Source organism: Sparus aurata, chromosome 20 (genome assembly GCF_900880675.1).
Source record: "Sparus aurata chromosome 20, fSpaAur1.1, whole genome shotgun sequence".
NCBI classification, from domain to species: Eukaryota; Metazoa; Chordata; class Actinopteri; order Spariformes; family Sparidae; genus Sparus; species Sparus aurata.
This window is the reverse complement of record NC_044206.1, coordinates 7,066,701-7,081,068: the sequence shown is the minus strand read 5'-3', so window position 1 is coordinate 7,081,068 and position 14,368 is coordinate 7,066,701. Positions and strand designations below refer to the sequence as shown.

Below are 14,368 nucleotides of genomic sequence, written 5' to 3'. Positions count from 1 at the left end.
TTACGGAGCCATTCTGTATTTAGTTTTCTGTTTTTGGTTGTGTTTTCACCTTTTTAAAACCAGTTCCCATCTACCTAAGTTGTTCGGGAAAATGCTGCAACACTGTTTTGTTGTGGAGCTCCAGAAATGTTTTGTGGACATGGTTGTGAGTAGTAGATGACTGATTTATCACTTTTGAATGAACCGTTTGTCCAAATTTGCACATGATTTTTGGGGAGTGCAGTGGTAAAGCACCACAGTGATGTTTAAAAACTCCAAAACTGAGGATGGAGAGTCTGCTGACAATGTTAAAATCAGTCAATCAATTTGAAAAAAGGAGTCAAAAGGTGCATATTTAAAGCTTTAAATGAAATAATTTGTTGGGAGTAATGTTCGGACAAGTGACGAAAGTATAAAACTAACCGCAATCAATATTTAAGTGAATTGTGTCAGCTGTCATTTAGTAGCAACTGAGGCACTGATGCCAGAAAACTCAAAAGGTCAGTAAATATCATGAGAGTGGCAGGCTCTCAACACGTCAAGATCTTTTCTAAAAAACATCCAGACATCAAGACGTGAGTGAGTTTTTAAGAGTCCCAGGTCTGATGCACGGTCGTATTTTTGCTTTTTGCCTCGAGTGTGTGGTAAAAGGCTTTTCCCCAGGTTTTCTATACGTGTGTGTGTGTGTTTGTGTGTGCGTGCGTGCTCGGTGTTTGTAAAGTCTCGCCGGCCATTTGAACTACACATGAAAGTTCTCTTCTGATCGCGGAGGAGGAGGCGTGTGTTTGCAATGTGTCCTCCTCTCCCCGCTGCTAGAGGAAAACACTTGAATTCTTTAGCACCAAGGGTCTGGCATTTAGATATCAAAGAGGAATAAGCCGGTGCGAGGCTGTATATTACATGCATAATAATCACCGCAGTCAGATGACACGCACGTGCACACGGGCTCGGCGACAGCCGGCAGTGTTTGACACCACCGCGTCTGCATTGTCAAATAAAGCCAAGAAATCCAGATCTGAGCTTCACAATATTGTCCCCCGCTGAACACTCAGGCAGATACGAGCCATCAGAGCGGATTTGATGCACAGTTAAATCCTTTAGCAGCGCCATATAAAACAAGTGTTCCCTCTTTCTTTCCCCTCTCCGTTGTCACGAGCTAAAGCCTGGGAACCGTTTGATGCCGCGTAATGAAAGTCAGGCGTAATTAATGGCTCCTGATTCTACAGTGGTTCATTAGAGATACTGTATGTGAGACAAGCTCTCTTGAAGTGAACGAGTTCTTTCATTGCTTGTCGAGGGCGCACTGGGTTTCGCTAAACATCCTTCTGCAGTGTGTAATATTATATCAGGTTTTATAGAACACGCCTCGACCGAGCTGCAATCTGGATTGGCGTTTGTGTTTTGCTGAGTTTTCCCATACAACCCCCTGGGGGAAAATTTTTACTTTTCACCTCACTTAATGACTTATTAGGTAGCTTTGTAGTATATAACATATGATGTAATGAGGAGTAAAGTACTCATCTGTATGTAAACCTCTACTAATACCGCTAATAAGTATCTTTATGGTGAAGTAATGCTATTTTAACCTCGTAAAAAGTCCCACTTCTGTGAAACGTGATTTTCTTCTTGTTCCTGCTGTTGGAAGTTGAAGTTTAACTGTGTAAAATGATGTATGTGCAGCGTTTGACACTATAAAGATCTGATTTTAAGAGACAGGGCTATGATTTGTGGCATTGAGTGCGAGTGAGAGTCAACTTTGAAGTAAGAGACATTATGTGTCCAGCAATTACCCCTGTGCAGTGAAAAATAACGGTGCAAGGGAGGAGTAGGTGCATTTCTAAGGACTTAAATGTGGTAGTGATGCCTTTTTTTCCTGCCAAAACTATGTCGAACAAACACTGGAGCATTTTTATGTTAGACTCTTAGGTTAATAATCTGTCTGATATGGTTTTTCCACATAAAATTTGAATTAGCTAATTCGTTTTCAGCGATCTGCTCCTTCTCTCTCTAACTTGGCTCTAAACAGCCATGGGTCAAACATATTATCCCTCCGTTTTACTGTGATAACAAGTTAAATATTATTTGTTTTCTCGAGAAATAACGAGATCGTTTTCTCAAGCTCTTGGAGGAGCTTTGTCATCCCAAGATTACAAGATACATTAACCATTTGTCATGAGAAAACTAAGCGTTGTTCCCCCCTTATTACGTCAAGCCTAATGTTTACAGATCTGCAGGGCCTTTCCAGCATACATACATGGCGTCTTGACAAGTGGAGGATCGAGGAGTACCCTTCATTGGTCAATACATCGGACTGAAAATGTATCTTATACGTAATTTGGCTGGGGTACCATTCAAAGACGCACCAGTGTGCGTAGTTTCTGTTCCATAGGCCAACAAGAGGTTGTAGCCTACTGGACAGTAACACATATGCTTTGAGTTGATCACTGTATGTAAGACAATCTTTTCATCCGGCTACTCCTCACTCTAAAAAGTCTGTGTGAAAACAAGCACTACCTTATAATACCGTTGTTTTGCCTGTGGCTTACAGTAGCCATATGGTAATGTCCTCATATCAAATCGATAGGTATAAAACACTCATTCATAAAAAAAATTCATACGGTTTGCTTTGGAACCCACAACACAGAGCAGTGTGTGCATGTCATGGTCCACTCTTTTGAATCTCACGAAGTTATTTTCTCATGATAAATGATCTTGTTATCTCGCAAAAAACAGAAATCGCCATCTTGCAATAATGACACAAAAAAAAGCCATGATCTCGAGAAAACAAGGAAGCAAGAGGAGATAATCTGTTTGACCCATGGCCATTTATGGGTTCCGTATAAAAATATCCAGAGTCTATGAATATGTATCCTCAGTGTGCTGTCCCAAAATACTTCCGTTCAAGTGTCAGTGCCCTCTAGCAACCATGGTAATTATGATGGGAGCAAAGGAGGAAGTCAGACGATGTCATCACAAACTCCTGAGATTGAGGAGGTCGGGCAGACAGGTCAACAAGATATCTTTTTGTTTCATGTGCCTAACAGACAGTCAATGGTGTTTTTGTACTGTTTTAGAATTGGATCATGCCCATGATTGTTCCTTAACCTTGAATAGATATTTATTATTGATAAAGAAACTCTCCTGGCTTTAGCAAAGTAGTTGTTTTTAACCCAACCACAGTGTTTCCCCGATCTAAACCAGGTTTGTGCCAGGTTTTTTTTACTTCTGGTATAAAGCAGCAATCTGAGGATTTTTCTCTTTTAACCAAACCAAGACACACACTGGCTGCATTTCCCTTTCAATGAAGTTTCAAATTTCAGTGTATTTTTATTAAATTTTTTCCTCAGGTTACGGATCGTGTGCAATAAGATCATCAACCACAAGATGTTCGACCATATCGTGCTGGTCATCATCTTCCTCAACTGCATCACCATCGCCATGGAGAGGCCTCGCATCGAACCCTCCAGTGCCGTGAGTCTCAAAACATTTCTTAAGACTCTATAAAGTCATGAGTGTGAGTGTGTTGGCTTCACGGTCTTCAGTGGAATAAAAAGGAAAGACGGGTAGAGAGACAGAGATGCATTATTTATATTACAGTAATTATATATAAGCTTCTTTAAATGTATGTGCAGAGTCAACCGTAATGAAACACTGGCAGCTCAAAAACAGAAATGGAGGACAGAGGGAGAGAAAGTACCTGTCAGCAAGTCCAACCTTCAAACGCACACGCACACACACACACACACACACACACACACACACACACACACACACACACACACAGGCACACACACACACAGAGACACATAATTACAACTGTAGATTGCTCTCTGCAGAGAAATAGAGTGTAACGTTGTGTAAGCAGGGAATCACTCCTGTTTGACTGCGAGCCAGTAGCTTTGGGTAATGCGTGCTATACCCCTGTATCTACTGCACTGCATCATCAACACCATCACCTCCTCAGTTAATACACCATCGCCTCAAATAGAGGAGGGCTGGCTGGATGCCTCGCAGCAACACTAACACACCCATCTATCTCGGTGTCCTCTCCTACTTCCCAGCAATAGCAGCAGAACACAGCCCAGCCGTTCCATGCTTAAACACAATAATTATCACTGTTTGATTTTTTTTTTTCTCTTCGCACTGAGCGAGTTGCTCCGTGGATGGGCCTAATTGCGGCTCGGTCTCGCTGGAGCGCTCTGTTCTGCTTGTTTTGCGACTCAAACACGGAGGAGACAGTGCCGTTGTAATTGATTCAATTATCTTTGGGATGGCGTACGTGGCTAATGTCCAGGAAAGGAGATGTTTAACAAGTGGAGACCGCCCTGCAGGCTGCCTGGCCTAATCAGGGCAGAGATCACACATAGACTAAACACACACACACACACATATATCTGGATTGATTTCACGCCTTTCACCTTTGCACACACACATATGTAAATATAACACAGGCAAATACACAGAATCCACCACTGATCTAACATTCAGCCCAGAGCGCAGTATTTTGGGATGCACATATATTTTGTCAGCTTCCTGCTGTGGCCGTCGTGTCCAGTCCGCACCCTGAAGCCATTATTGAAATGAGATGGAAATGTATGACGCAGCTAGCAGCCTGAAAACTAAAGAATGAGCAGTCATTACAGGTTTGAGGCGAGATGCTTATTGCTCCAGATCTTTTTCGCCCTGGTGGTCGTGGCATGATGCCATTTGTTTGTCTGTGTGGGTTGTCTTGAATTAATGAAGCCGATTGTGAATCGATTTCCATTCACTGATTCTGTTTTTGGCTGTGTATAACAACCAGACATGTATAATTTATAACTCGGCTGCTACTCTTTTGAAGTACCTGTTTTACATCACCCGCGGTGCCAGCCTGACGAAAAACATATGCGATATCCTTTAAATAGAAACGTCCTCAACGGTACGAAGATAAAAATCTTTGAGTCACAACATTTTAGTGTGGAATGCAAAGCTGAATAATTAGTTCATAATCCTGGAAGTTATCTCACGCACTTTGTGTTTGGCTTACTGTTTTGGTTTGGTGCTCAGGGTTGCCTGGATACCGTCTTCCTGTGGCTCAGTGGAAATGATCGAGGATGATTATAGCACCTATTATGATTTATTATTCCTAATTGAGCTCGGGGACAATACATCACCGTCTAGAGTGCAAAATTGAATTATATCGGCATTAACTGTATAAAATACAATCAATCTGAGTTTTCTGCATCCACGTCATCTGCTTTATATGACATTAAGATAGGGAGATGGCGCTGAGCACCGGACCGTGATGAAAGCCTTCCAGGAGGTGTGGGCTCACTCTTGTTTTCTGCTGCTCACGATTAGCCTACAGGAAGGCTTTGTTACTGCATAATTAAATGCTGCATTAAGCACACTTTTTCTGTAACCACAAATTGATGTACAGACCTAATACATTATTGGTCCCGGCCCTTAAAAGTGAGAGGGATAATTTACATCTCCAGCACCTGGGGCTGCCAGCGTATTATGTCCATGGCAGTGCTGATTGCCTACTGGAAGTGGTTGGTATCGGTTATTGTTGTCTCTGTTTTGTAACTAAGGAACTAAGAAAAAGTGCCTATCAGCTTAAGTTATTGCTGGTTCAAGCCAAACTACAACGAGCTGTTCAGGCTGATTGGCCTGTGGCTCCCTGAGTCGTGGTCAGACATGCTGGAGGCGAGGCGTTGAACCAGGAATAACAACCACCACCATTAGAGATGAGGAATGAGAGAGGGAGGCGAGACGAGGGAGGCGTTTCAATACTTTTGAGCCCTAGATTCCTGTTTCTTTCAATTTTCATGAAAATGCACAAGAGGAAGCAATGATTGCAAACAGCATTTTCAAATTAGACTTAGAATTAGATGGTTAGCTTTGCCAGGGTTTCCAGCCACATCTGATTGTTGGTTGGTTGGTTGGTTGGTTGGTCGGTCAGCAGGATTACAGCAAAACTACTAAATAGATTTCTACTTCGATGGAGGATGGTTCTCAGCCCAGAAATGGACCCATTATCTTTGGGCGCAGATCGAGATTAACATTCCAACACTGGGCGTTTTTTGTACAGTGTGTACGGTATGTATTTCATTACGTTTCTCAGGGAATGAATCATGAATCTTGATGAAAAAAAGCAGGTGCATTTAGCTGGCTGATATCTATCATTGAGTATAATTAGATTCAGATCCCCTTACATTAACATATTTGTTTACTATTGCTGAACCAGAGTTTATTGACTGTAGACAACTCAGAAATGTTTGCATCAATTTTCACTCTTTATTTTATTTAGTTCATTTCAGTTGCATCGAATCAAGCCCTCAGGAAGAGCGCTAGGCTTTGAAACCAACTCTCATAGTGGCCAAACTGTGTAATTACAACATCACGTGATGCACTGGGGCCCAAAAATACTTTTTTCCATAAAATAACATGATGAAAGAAACATCTCCAAAATGATAGATACATTTTTGGGAGTGTCGCAACCCTTGCAAAATGACCCGCAAGTTATGCCATAACTTTTTTTTCATTGGCCATTGTTCTGAAACCATCATAATTATATATTTTTTTTAAATCTGCATCTGTACGCAGCAACCTGGTGTATGTATAGCAACTATTAATTGGAACTCGTACTAATATATTTTGCAGTAAAATCATCAAATGATAAAAGTGGCTCATCTTACACCATCAGTCCCTACTTTAATTTTTCAGGTTAGTGTCAGCCATTTGCATACTTTTTAGCGAGTGAATACCACAAAATGTCAGAGCAAATTCTCAGCTTGACAAAAGTGTCTAGCTAGCTAGAATTATTATTTTAGGGTTACCATAGAGCTACAGAGAACTTGACTGTGTAAAGCAATTTTATTTAGAGCTAACTTTTGCCTTTTCTTTATTATGTTATGTAGCATTTGTAGCAAGTATAAAAGCCCAAAGTCCAAGTCTAAGGGAGTTACTCACTCTTACAGAAAACATGGCTCCTACACTGCCTGAAATGCCTGGTTAGAGTCAAGCCTTTACTTACGTAACTTATGTGCATCACATAACGTGACACAAACTCACACAAATAATATAGGCATTATATGTATTTTAAAATATATACACTTCCCTTCAGTCAGTAAGCAGACAAACAGTTGCTACTGTGAAATTGCAAAGTTAAACTTTTATTTGAATTAAATGATAGTTACAAAATGATAACTTACCACTCTGAAATTTCCTGCTCCAGTCTCGGTTGTGAAGGTGGTTCGGTTATTCTGCCTGTGTTTAAGTATGAGAATCGGGCTCGAACATGTACGGCTGTATCGCAGCCATGTTTACCAGCTGTAGCAGCGTTTTTTTAGCTCAAACTACCTTGCTTGTCATGACCCGCCTTACTCTGCCTCTGATTGGCTACATCCTCACCGTTAAGTAATGCAAAGATGCAACTCTCACCAAAGACTGAACAGAGGTGAGCTGCCTCACTCGTAGTCAAGTGGAGCATTCAAGACACAGTGTCAAAAGGGGTGCTAGCGCAATGCAGCACATAACCTATTCTACTGCCTATACTTTTCCAGTTAGCCAAATATGCTATATTCAAGCACATGCAAACAATAAGTTATCATTGTTTCATTTAGCTTGCCAGCTACCATGACGACAGCTATTATTATGCAATATTTTGTCTAAATAGGTATGTTTGTATCAACCTGCCAGAGCTAAAGTCGACAGCTTGTAGACTACAGCTGGTAGCATAATTAGGCACAACTAAATCTCCAGCATTTTGCCAGAATGCAATTGGACTGACAGCAAATTGAGAGTGGTGAATACAGCTCGTTAAGGAATACAGCATGTATTCTGTCTGTCCCTCCCCCTACCCTCTACCTTCCCTCGCTCGTCTCTCATTCCCTACCACATCCCTGCTATTTCTGAATGAATGGAAGTACGGAAACTTGTTCACAGAGGACAGGAACGGCTGCTGTCAAGCTTGGAATTTATAAACCCTCTCAATACCAGCATTCCCAGTGATGTCATGTCCGACATTCCCAGAGACTGCTACAGGAATGCCATGTCTGTGTTTGTGTGTGTGATTTTGTGTTCCTTGGAGCATGGGTGATGGTAGTCGGGGGCCGTGGGAAAGGCAGGCTTGTACGCCCGCTCACATGCACATGCACACACACGCAATACATAGACAGTTAGCGACTGGACAGGGTCGTCTCCTCCGACGAAGGGGAAGTTGGATAAATAATCAGGCGGTGGAGGGTTCTTATTCTTGCTTGCTTGCTTGTTTTCTCTCCTCAGTCCTTGTTTAGCTCAGTAAATAGGCTCCCATCTCTGCTGCGTGCACACACACCACTGAGCCATGCCGCCCCAGGCAACAGGGAACCATGGAGCGCAGTAATGTGTGTTTAGATGGAGATCTAATAGCTCAGGCCTGATGGTGTTGTGTTGAACGCACTTTCACAAAACAAAATGATGGTGTTTGTTTTCTAAATTGACTGTTTATATCCGATGAAAAGTACAGGACCTGATGCATCATGCTCATTTCATTGGGAAACTGCCAATTTTCAGCCACGGTGGACCGAAGGGTTTTATTCACCAAGTGTTACACAGTTGATGTAATGGCACTTGTTCCAGGTGCAATGTAGTTGATTCAGGGAATTATTGTAAGTTTATTTCCACCAACAGGGCTAAAGGAAACATAACATTTTAGGCCCAAAGATGTCGTATGTGAATATTTCCTGCAGTGCTTATAAGTAGCAAACTTTCCACTTGCCTGCCAGCAATCATTAGTGCGTGCAACAGGGAAAATTGTTTGTGAAATAGTTCCCTCATACATTATTAAGCTGCACGCTAGATCAGTTTAGAAGCAGAAGACTATTTTGTTATTAGCTCTCGGCGCTATTAGCATGTACCTCAACTCAACCAGGTTCCTCTTCCTTCTTCACTGCAGGAGCGGATCTTCCTAACGTTGTCAAACTACATCTTCACGGCAATCTTCGTGGCTGAGATGACCATAAAGGTGAGAATTTTTGGATTTCCACTGGATCATTTTTTGTAAAACCCCTCTGTGACAGTCCTTTTCTCTTTCTTTATAAAGCTCACTGCACATTTGGTGAACAATTTTAGCCATTACATGACACTTCAAAAGAAATTCATAGGTTGTCTTCGATTTATGGTAAATCTGCTGTCTGTAAACATTTTCAGAGTTTGCGTTTAAGGCTGATGGGAAAATTGTCACGAAAAGTAGTTTGTTGTAAAATGTTCCAAATTGTATTTTTCTTTGGTTACCTTACTAATCCACATGAGAGACTCTGAGGTTTTACCTTATGTTTTCATTATGTTAGCAAGCTACAGACACAAAACCATTTGTGTTCATCTGAAAAGAAAGTCTATGTCCTGCTCTGTTAGCGGTTAGCTCTGTTAGCCGAACACATCACGTTGACATCCAAACTTCTGCCGCAAAATAATTGATTGGTCGAGTTTTTTTGCGCCAAAATAACCGCTGGTTGCCTCACATTGAGTACTCATCATTTGTCCCAAGCTTTGATTGAAATGTGACACATCGGTGATTCACTCACAATGTAAAAAATCTGTGCATAAGTTGGAGAAACACGATCCAGACTCCTTAAACCGCTCAGGCACAAAGCCGCAGAGAAGACACAGTCTGTCTGGTGTATGCCGTTCTGTAGAGTAAGCTCCCAAAATACGAAAGAAAAACAGATTTAAGAGGGAGGAAAGGGAGAGAATGAGAGACCAAGACTTGAACAGACAGCGAACGCACACATTGCACACACTCTCAGGGCTGTTTCGTAATGCTCGGCAAAGGATTGTCTCGCCAATATTCAAATGGACCAGCTTTGAATGGAGGTCGGTGCAGGCGTGGGCAGGAGCAAGCAGAGGGGAGGAAAGTTCAGAGGTGTCACTCATTCAAAGTCTCTGTCTCTATTTTTGGTTCCAGTGCTATTGGCGGCCTCACAAACACAGGACCTCAAGCACACACTTACACAAAACAGAATACTGGGTGTATCATTCCATTTTCAAGCAATCATTTTAAGGTGTAGTATAAAAAAACACAACGGCTGATTGGTTATCAGCAGACATGCTGCCTAAACAAAAACTTTGTGGGTGTCGAGGAACTACTGAATTCACCCTCAATTAAATCACATTTTTAACCTTGTGAACCAGTCCAAATGGTGTTTCTTTTATTTTTGCAAGGCACATCATGAGCAAAATAACCAGTCAACGCCGTGGCTGAGCATTTATGCCATAACAGCCCAAGAAAAAAGAGATTCAGACCGCCAGGGTTTCATTCGTCAAAACTTAAGGAACCAATCCCGTTTGGGCATTCCACCTCATTAGCATAACGTTGCTGGGAAAGGAGCTGTATTCAGAAGAAGTCAGGTGTGCAGATGGAGGTAATTTTCTGTATTATGTGTTCCCAGTTTCCCCACTTCCAAAAAAATGCAGGAATGTTTCAGCTGCCGTGGGACAGGGGCGTGGACACAATCTGTGTTCATTTGCATATTAATAGAACCTCGTATACTTAATTGGGCATTTTACGTGGCCATTTTGAAGCCACGTAGAGATTTTTTCAAGAAAGAAAAAAAAACTCCAAATATATCAGTGTGAGGAACAGAGATTAGTTTTCAGGGGGTTAGTTAATGCCAGGAACAGGACTTTAAAGTTCATGCTGAAAACCTTTTCGTGTTAACAAATCTACATCTACAGAGCTTGTAGAATTGTGCATCACTTTCCATTAAAAACATTACCATGATTGTGAATTAATCATTTAGAATACTTTGTTGGGTCCAAAATGATTTCAGAATTAGGTTCCAACTTCTCAGCCAATGCTTGTCAGCCAACAGTATATGCCGTTGGAATGACAGGTTATCTGTGTTTCGTCAGCATCAAGAGTCAATATTGTTGCAGTATTGTACTGCCCTAACTCATGCTAGCAAGCGTCAGCAACATGAACAAAATGGCAGCCACCTGAGGGGGCGGATGATTCTAACACCAGTGGTTTGTAATGTGAATGTATTGGAAGGAGGTAGATGGACCATTCAAAATATTCCCAAATTTCATTAAAACCATTCCATAGTTAAAACTAACTATTGACACGTTAACCACCACCAAACTGTGACATTATGTTTTCATATTAATGCGTCAGTATTATATAAGGTCATTTGTTTGTCATGTAAAGGATTATATAACGGAATGAACATTTCTAACAGTTTCAAGCAACACAAACACTTGTCCGTCCACTTGGACAGTGTGTTAGAACCGAGCATTAATGATTCAAACGTTCAAACACAGAGTTCACCTCTCCTCGTCCAACTGCAGTCCTGCGCTATGTCGCCCGAAACGCAGTCCATCACAGATATTGTGGCGGACAGGTCACAGGCGCAACAGTCTGATTTCCCATTGTCTGGCCAGCCTCCCATTCGTCCATTGAATTTTTTCTGCGACTGATCATTAGCCAGGAGCAGCTTCAAATCTTAGCCGGATTAGCGCGGCTTTCTTTCCGATTCTTTTCCTCGCCTCCGTGGAGCAGTCTGGCTGGTCAAAAGATGCTGTGGGCAGAGGTCGTCTGCTATTTTTAATCCAAAATCCATGCTTTCTCCGTCAATGCTGAACTGATTTCTGTCACAGGTGTTACTTGTCTCGGCAACAAAGCCAAAAAAATAACTGAGAAAACACAAAATGTAGCCAATTTTGGAGGAGCTGCTTTTGACACGATAAGGACAGCTGACTAATAATATTAATGTATTATTACTCAAATATGTTGATTTGAATGCAGGAGTTTAAATAATAATGGAGTGGGTTGGATTGGTGCTTGTGTGAAGAAGCTGAGTTGATTCATTAACACGGAGGGAAGAGTGAGTAGAGGCCGTCTGAACTCTCAGTGATCTATCTTTGTTGATCAAGTTTGATCGGCCTCTTTGATGATTCCCCTGCCACATTATTCATATACAGTATGTACAGTTATGCATTGATTAGCATCGACTGATGTAAATTATCCTCCGTCCATCCCCCTCTGGCTCACTCTCTCATCTTTCCAGTTACATTGAGTGTTTGAAAATGCAAAATGCGCAAATAGCGGTCCTGATTTATTAAGTTTGAGCTCCAAAACGCACCAAGACACCAGCCTCTATTATTTCCTGGAATGCAAATTGCTTTATGGGCAAAAGTTACGACGAGTGGAACCTATAGAATTTAGATATGGCGTCGGGGAAAATGCTTTTACGACCTCCGCTGCCAAGCTCCGAGTCAATAGTCGCTCCGCAAAGTCAATAAGCTGTGCATGCAGGACATTAAGCATCGACTCATAACGAACACAAAAGATAATTTCATAACAAACAAATCTGCAAAGGCACGGACCAAGAATAGATATCGAGACACTGATTTGTGTATCATTACGTTGGAGTTAATTTCAGACTTTAAATGTATCCCAATGTATCTGCGTCACCTGCTCAGCACTGTAACTACACTCTGCTATGTGTTCGTGCGTGTGTGTGTGCAGATCATAGCTTTGGGCTGGTGTTTAGGGGAAAAGACCTACCTGAGGAGCAGCTGGAACATTCTGGACGGGATGTTGGTGATGATTTCTGTCATCGACATCCTGGTGTCCCTCATCTCCAACTCCGGTACCAAGATCCTGGGCATGCTCAGAGTCCTGAGGCTGCTGAGGACGCTGAGGCCGCTACGGTAAGTGGCTCTCCCAGGGACGCCGATAATTATAGACGAACAACCGTGCTTGAAACTGTTGAAAAGGAATCATGAAATAAAGTCGTACCTTTCAAAAATACGACCATATGCGAAATGAATAGTTGGATGAAGTCGGCGAAAACCAGATGCCATGTTTAAATGTTAAGTTTTTCCCATCATGAGATGATGAAAGCGCCTGTTGTGGATGCTTTATTTTAAGATGAGCGGGTTAAACAAACAGAGCTTTCTCTCAGCTCTGTACCAACCTTTGTAGCTTTGGGGATAACTGTGTATATTGTGCGTGTGTGCGTGTGTGTGTGTGTGTGTGTGTGTGTAGGCTTTTTTTTTTTTTTATGTGCATCTATGCGCGTGTTGTTTCCATGAGTGCACAATTGCTCGGTTATGTTTGTTTGAGCAGACACAAGGCGGAAGTCACCGACTTGGAGACTGTATTCTCACTTACATTTCCAAAGGAGTGCGCTCGCATTTGTGTGTGTGTGTGTGAAACCTGGGGGGGAAAAATCAAGAACGTGTGTCTTAGTGTATTAACGAGCAGGTCCGTTACATGTAGCCTCAGTGTGTGCCATTTGCATGCACGTGGCTTCACGCCCGGTGTCTCACCTCGTGCGGGGGAGCTCTCGGGCCTTCGCCCTCTCTTGAATATTTATCGCGGTTTCTCAGGAAGAGCAGGAAAATCAAATATTCATTTTCAATCTGCCAAATGTACCCACTGAGCACCACTGATCTTTCTCTTTTTAAACTTTTACCTTTGACATGAAAGTGAATACCGTCATGGTTATGTCTGTGAACTGAGTAGTGATTTGCATGTGCCTGACGCGCTGCTTGTGTGTATTTGAAGTTAAGTTTATGTCCTTTTTTCTTTTTCTATGAATATGATTTCTTCTATCACACCGCAGACATTTGATCCACTGGCCCTGAGTGAAATGAGGTTGTGTTTTTTTATCTACTTTGTGCTATGCTGACCTGTGCTAAAGACTATTGATACAGAGTTTTGTTACCGCCCTAGCAGGAGAGATGAACCACACATTTGTTGATATGTTAAAGGGTAATTCCAGTTCATTACTGCTGGGACCTTTAAAAAAAAATCTGCAGTACAAGCACCTATCCCCTGCAAACATTCCTCAATATTTACAAACTCACTATGGTTCAACGTGTTTTTTTTTCTTTTTTTTTTTTTTTTGCACTTGACTGACATCTGGCCATTCAATGCGATGTGTGGGCTGGATGAGGGTGTCTGGTCAATTCTTCTTTCCGGGGATTACCCAACTTACGTGGAGTAGATTTTAATGTGAAAGTAGAATCTGAATCGTATCGATGTTTGGGATCAAGGATTTAGGCCCGGTCACTCCCCTTGAGGAAACACCAAGCTCAGCACAGCATGGAGTGAGGAGTGACAAAACTTCACTCCTCTCAAAGGGAAGGTTAACTCAGAGTCTACAGCAGCAGCCGTGGTGGCAGCAGTAGCAGCATGGCTTTCTCATCCGAGGGTGTCCATTGATGCAAGTATCATTTGAAGTATCAGAGGTCTCCTTTCTTCACAAATTTAAGGGTTCTATATACATAATTCTCTGCCATGAGATAATGCCCAAGGGCACAAGTGTCAGGCTACATAAAGTGTGCTCGTTGTTCGCTCAGTAAAGTTTGGAGGATAAAAAGATAAGAAATGCAACTCAGATCAAACTGCCAAAATTGG

The 14,368-nt window shown here is 42.0% G+C and overlaps 1 protein-coding gene across 17 annotated transcripts in view; it reads left to right on the top strand.

Annotated features, from left to right (window-relative positions):
• cacna1g (calcium channel, voltage-dependent, T type, alpha 1G subunit) overlaps positions 1 to 14,368 on the top strand; it is a 275,131-nt gene that overhangs the window by 202,440 nt on the left and 58,323 nt on the right. For all 17 annotated transcript variants that reach the window (XM_030399310.1, XM_030399319.1, XM_030399309.1 and 14 more), the window contains 3 exons: positions 3,327 to 3,450; positions 8,900 to 8,968; positions 12,470 to 12,654. In XM_030399310.1, coding sequence (XP_030255170.1) covers positions 3,327 to 3,450; positions 8,900 to 8,968; positions 12,470 to 12,654 — 378 coding nt within the window. The remainder of the gene's footprint in view (positions 1 to 3,326; positions 3,451 to 8,899; positions 8,969 to 12,469; positions 12,655 to 14,368) is intronic.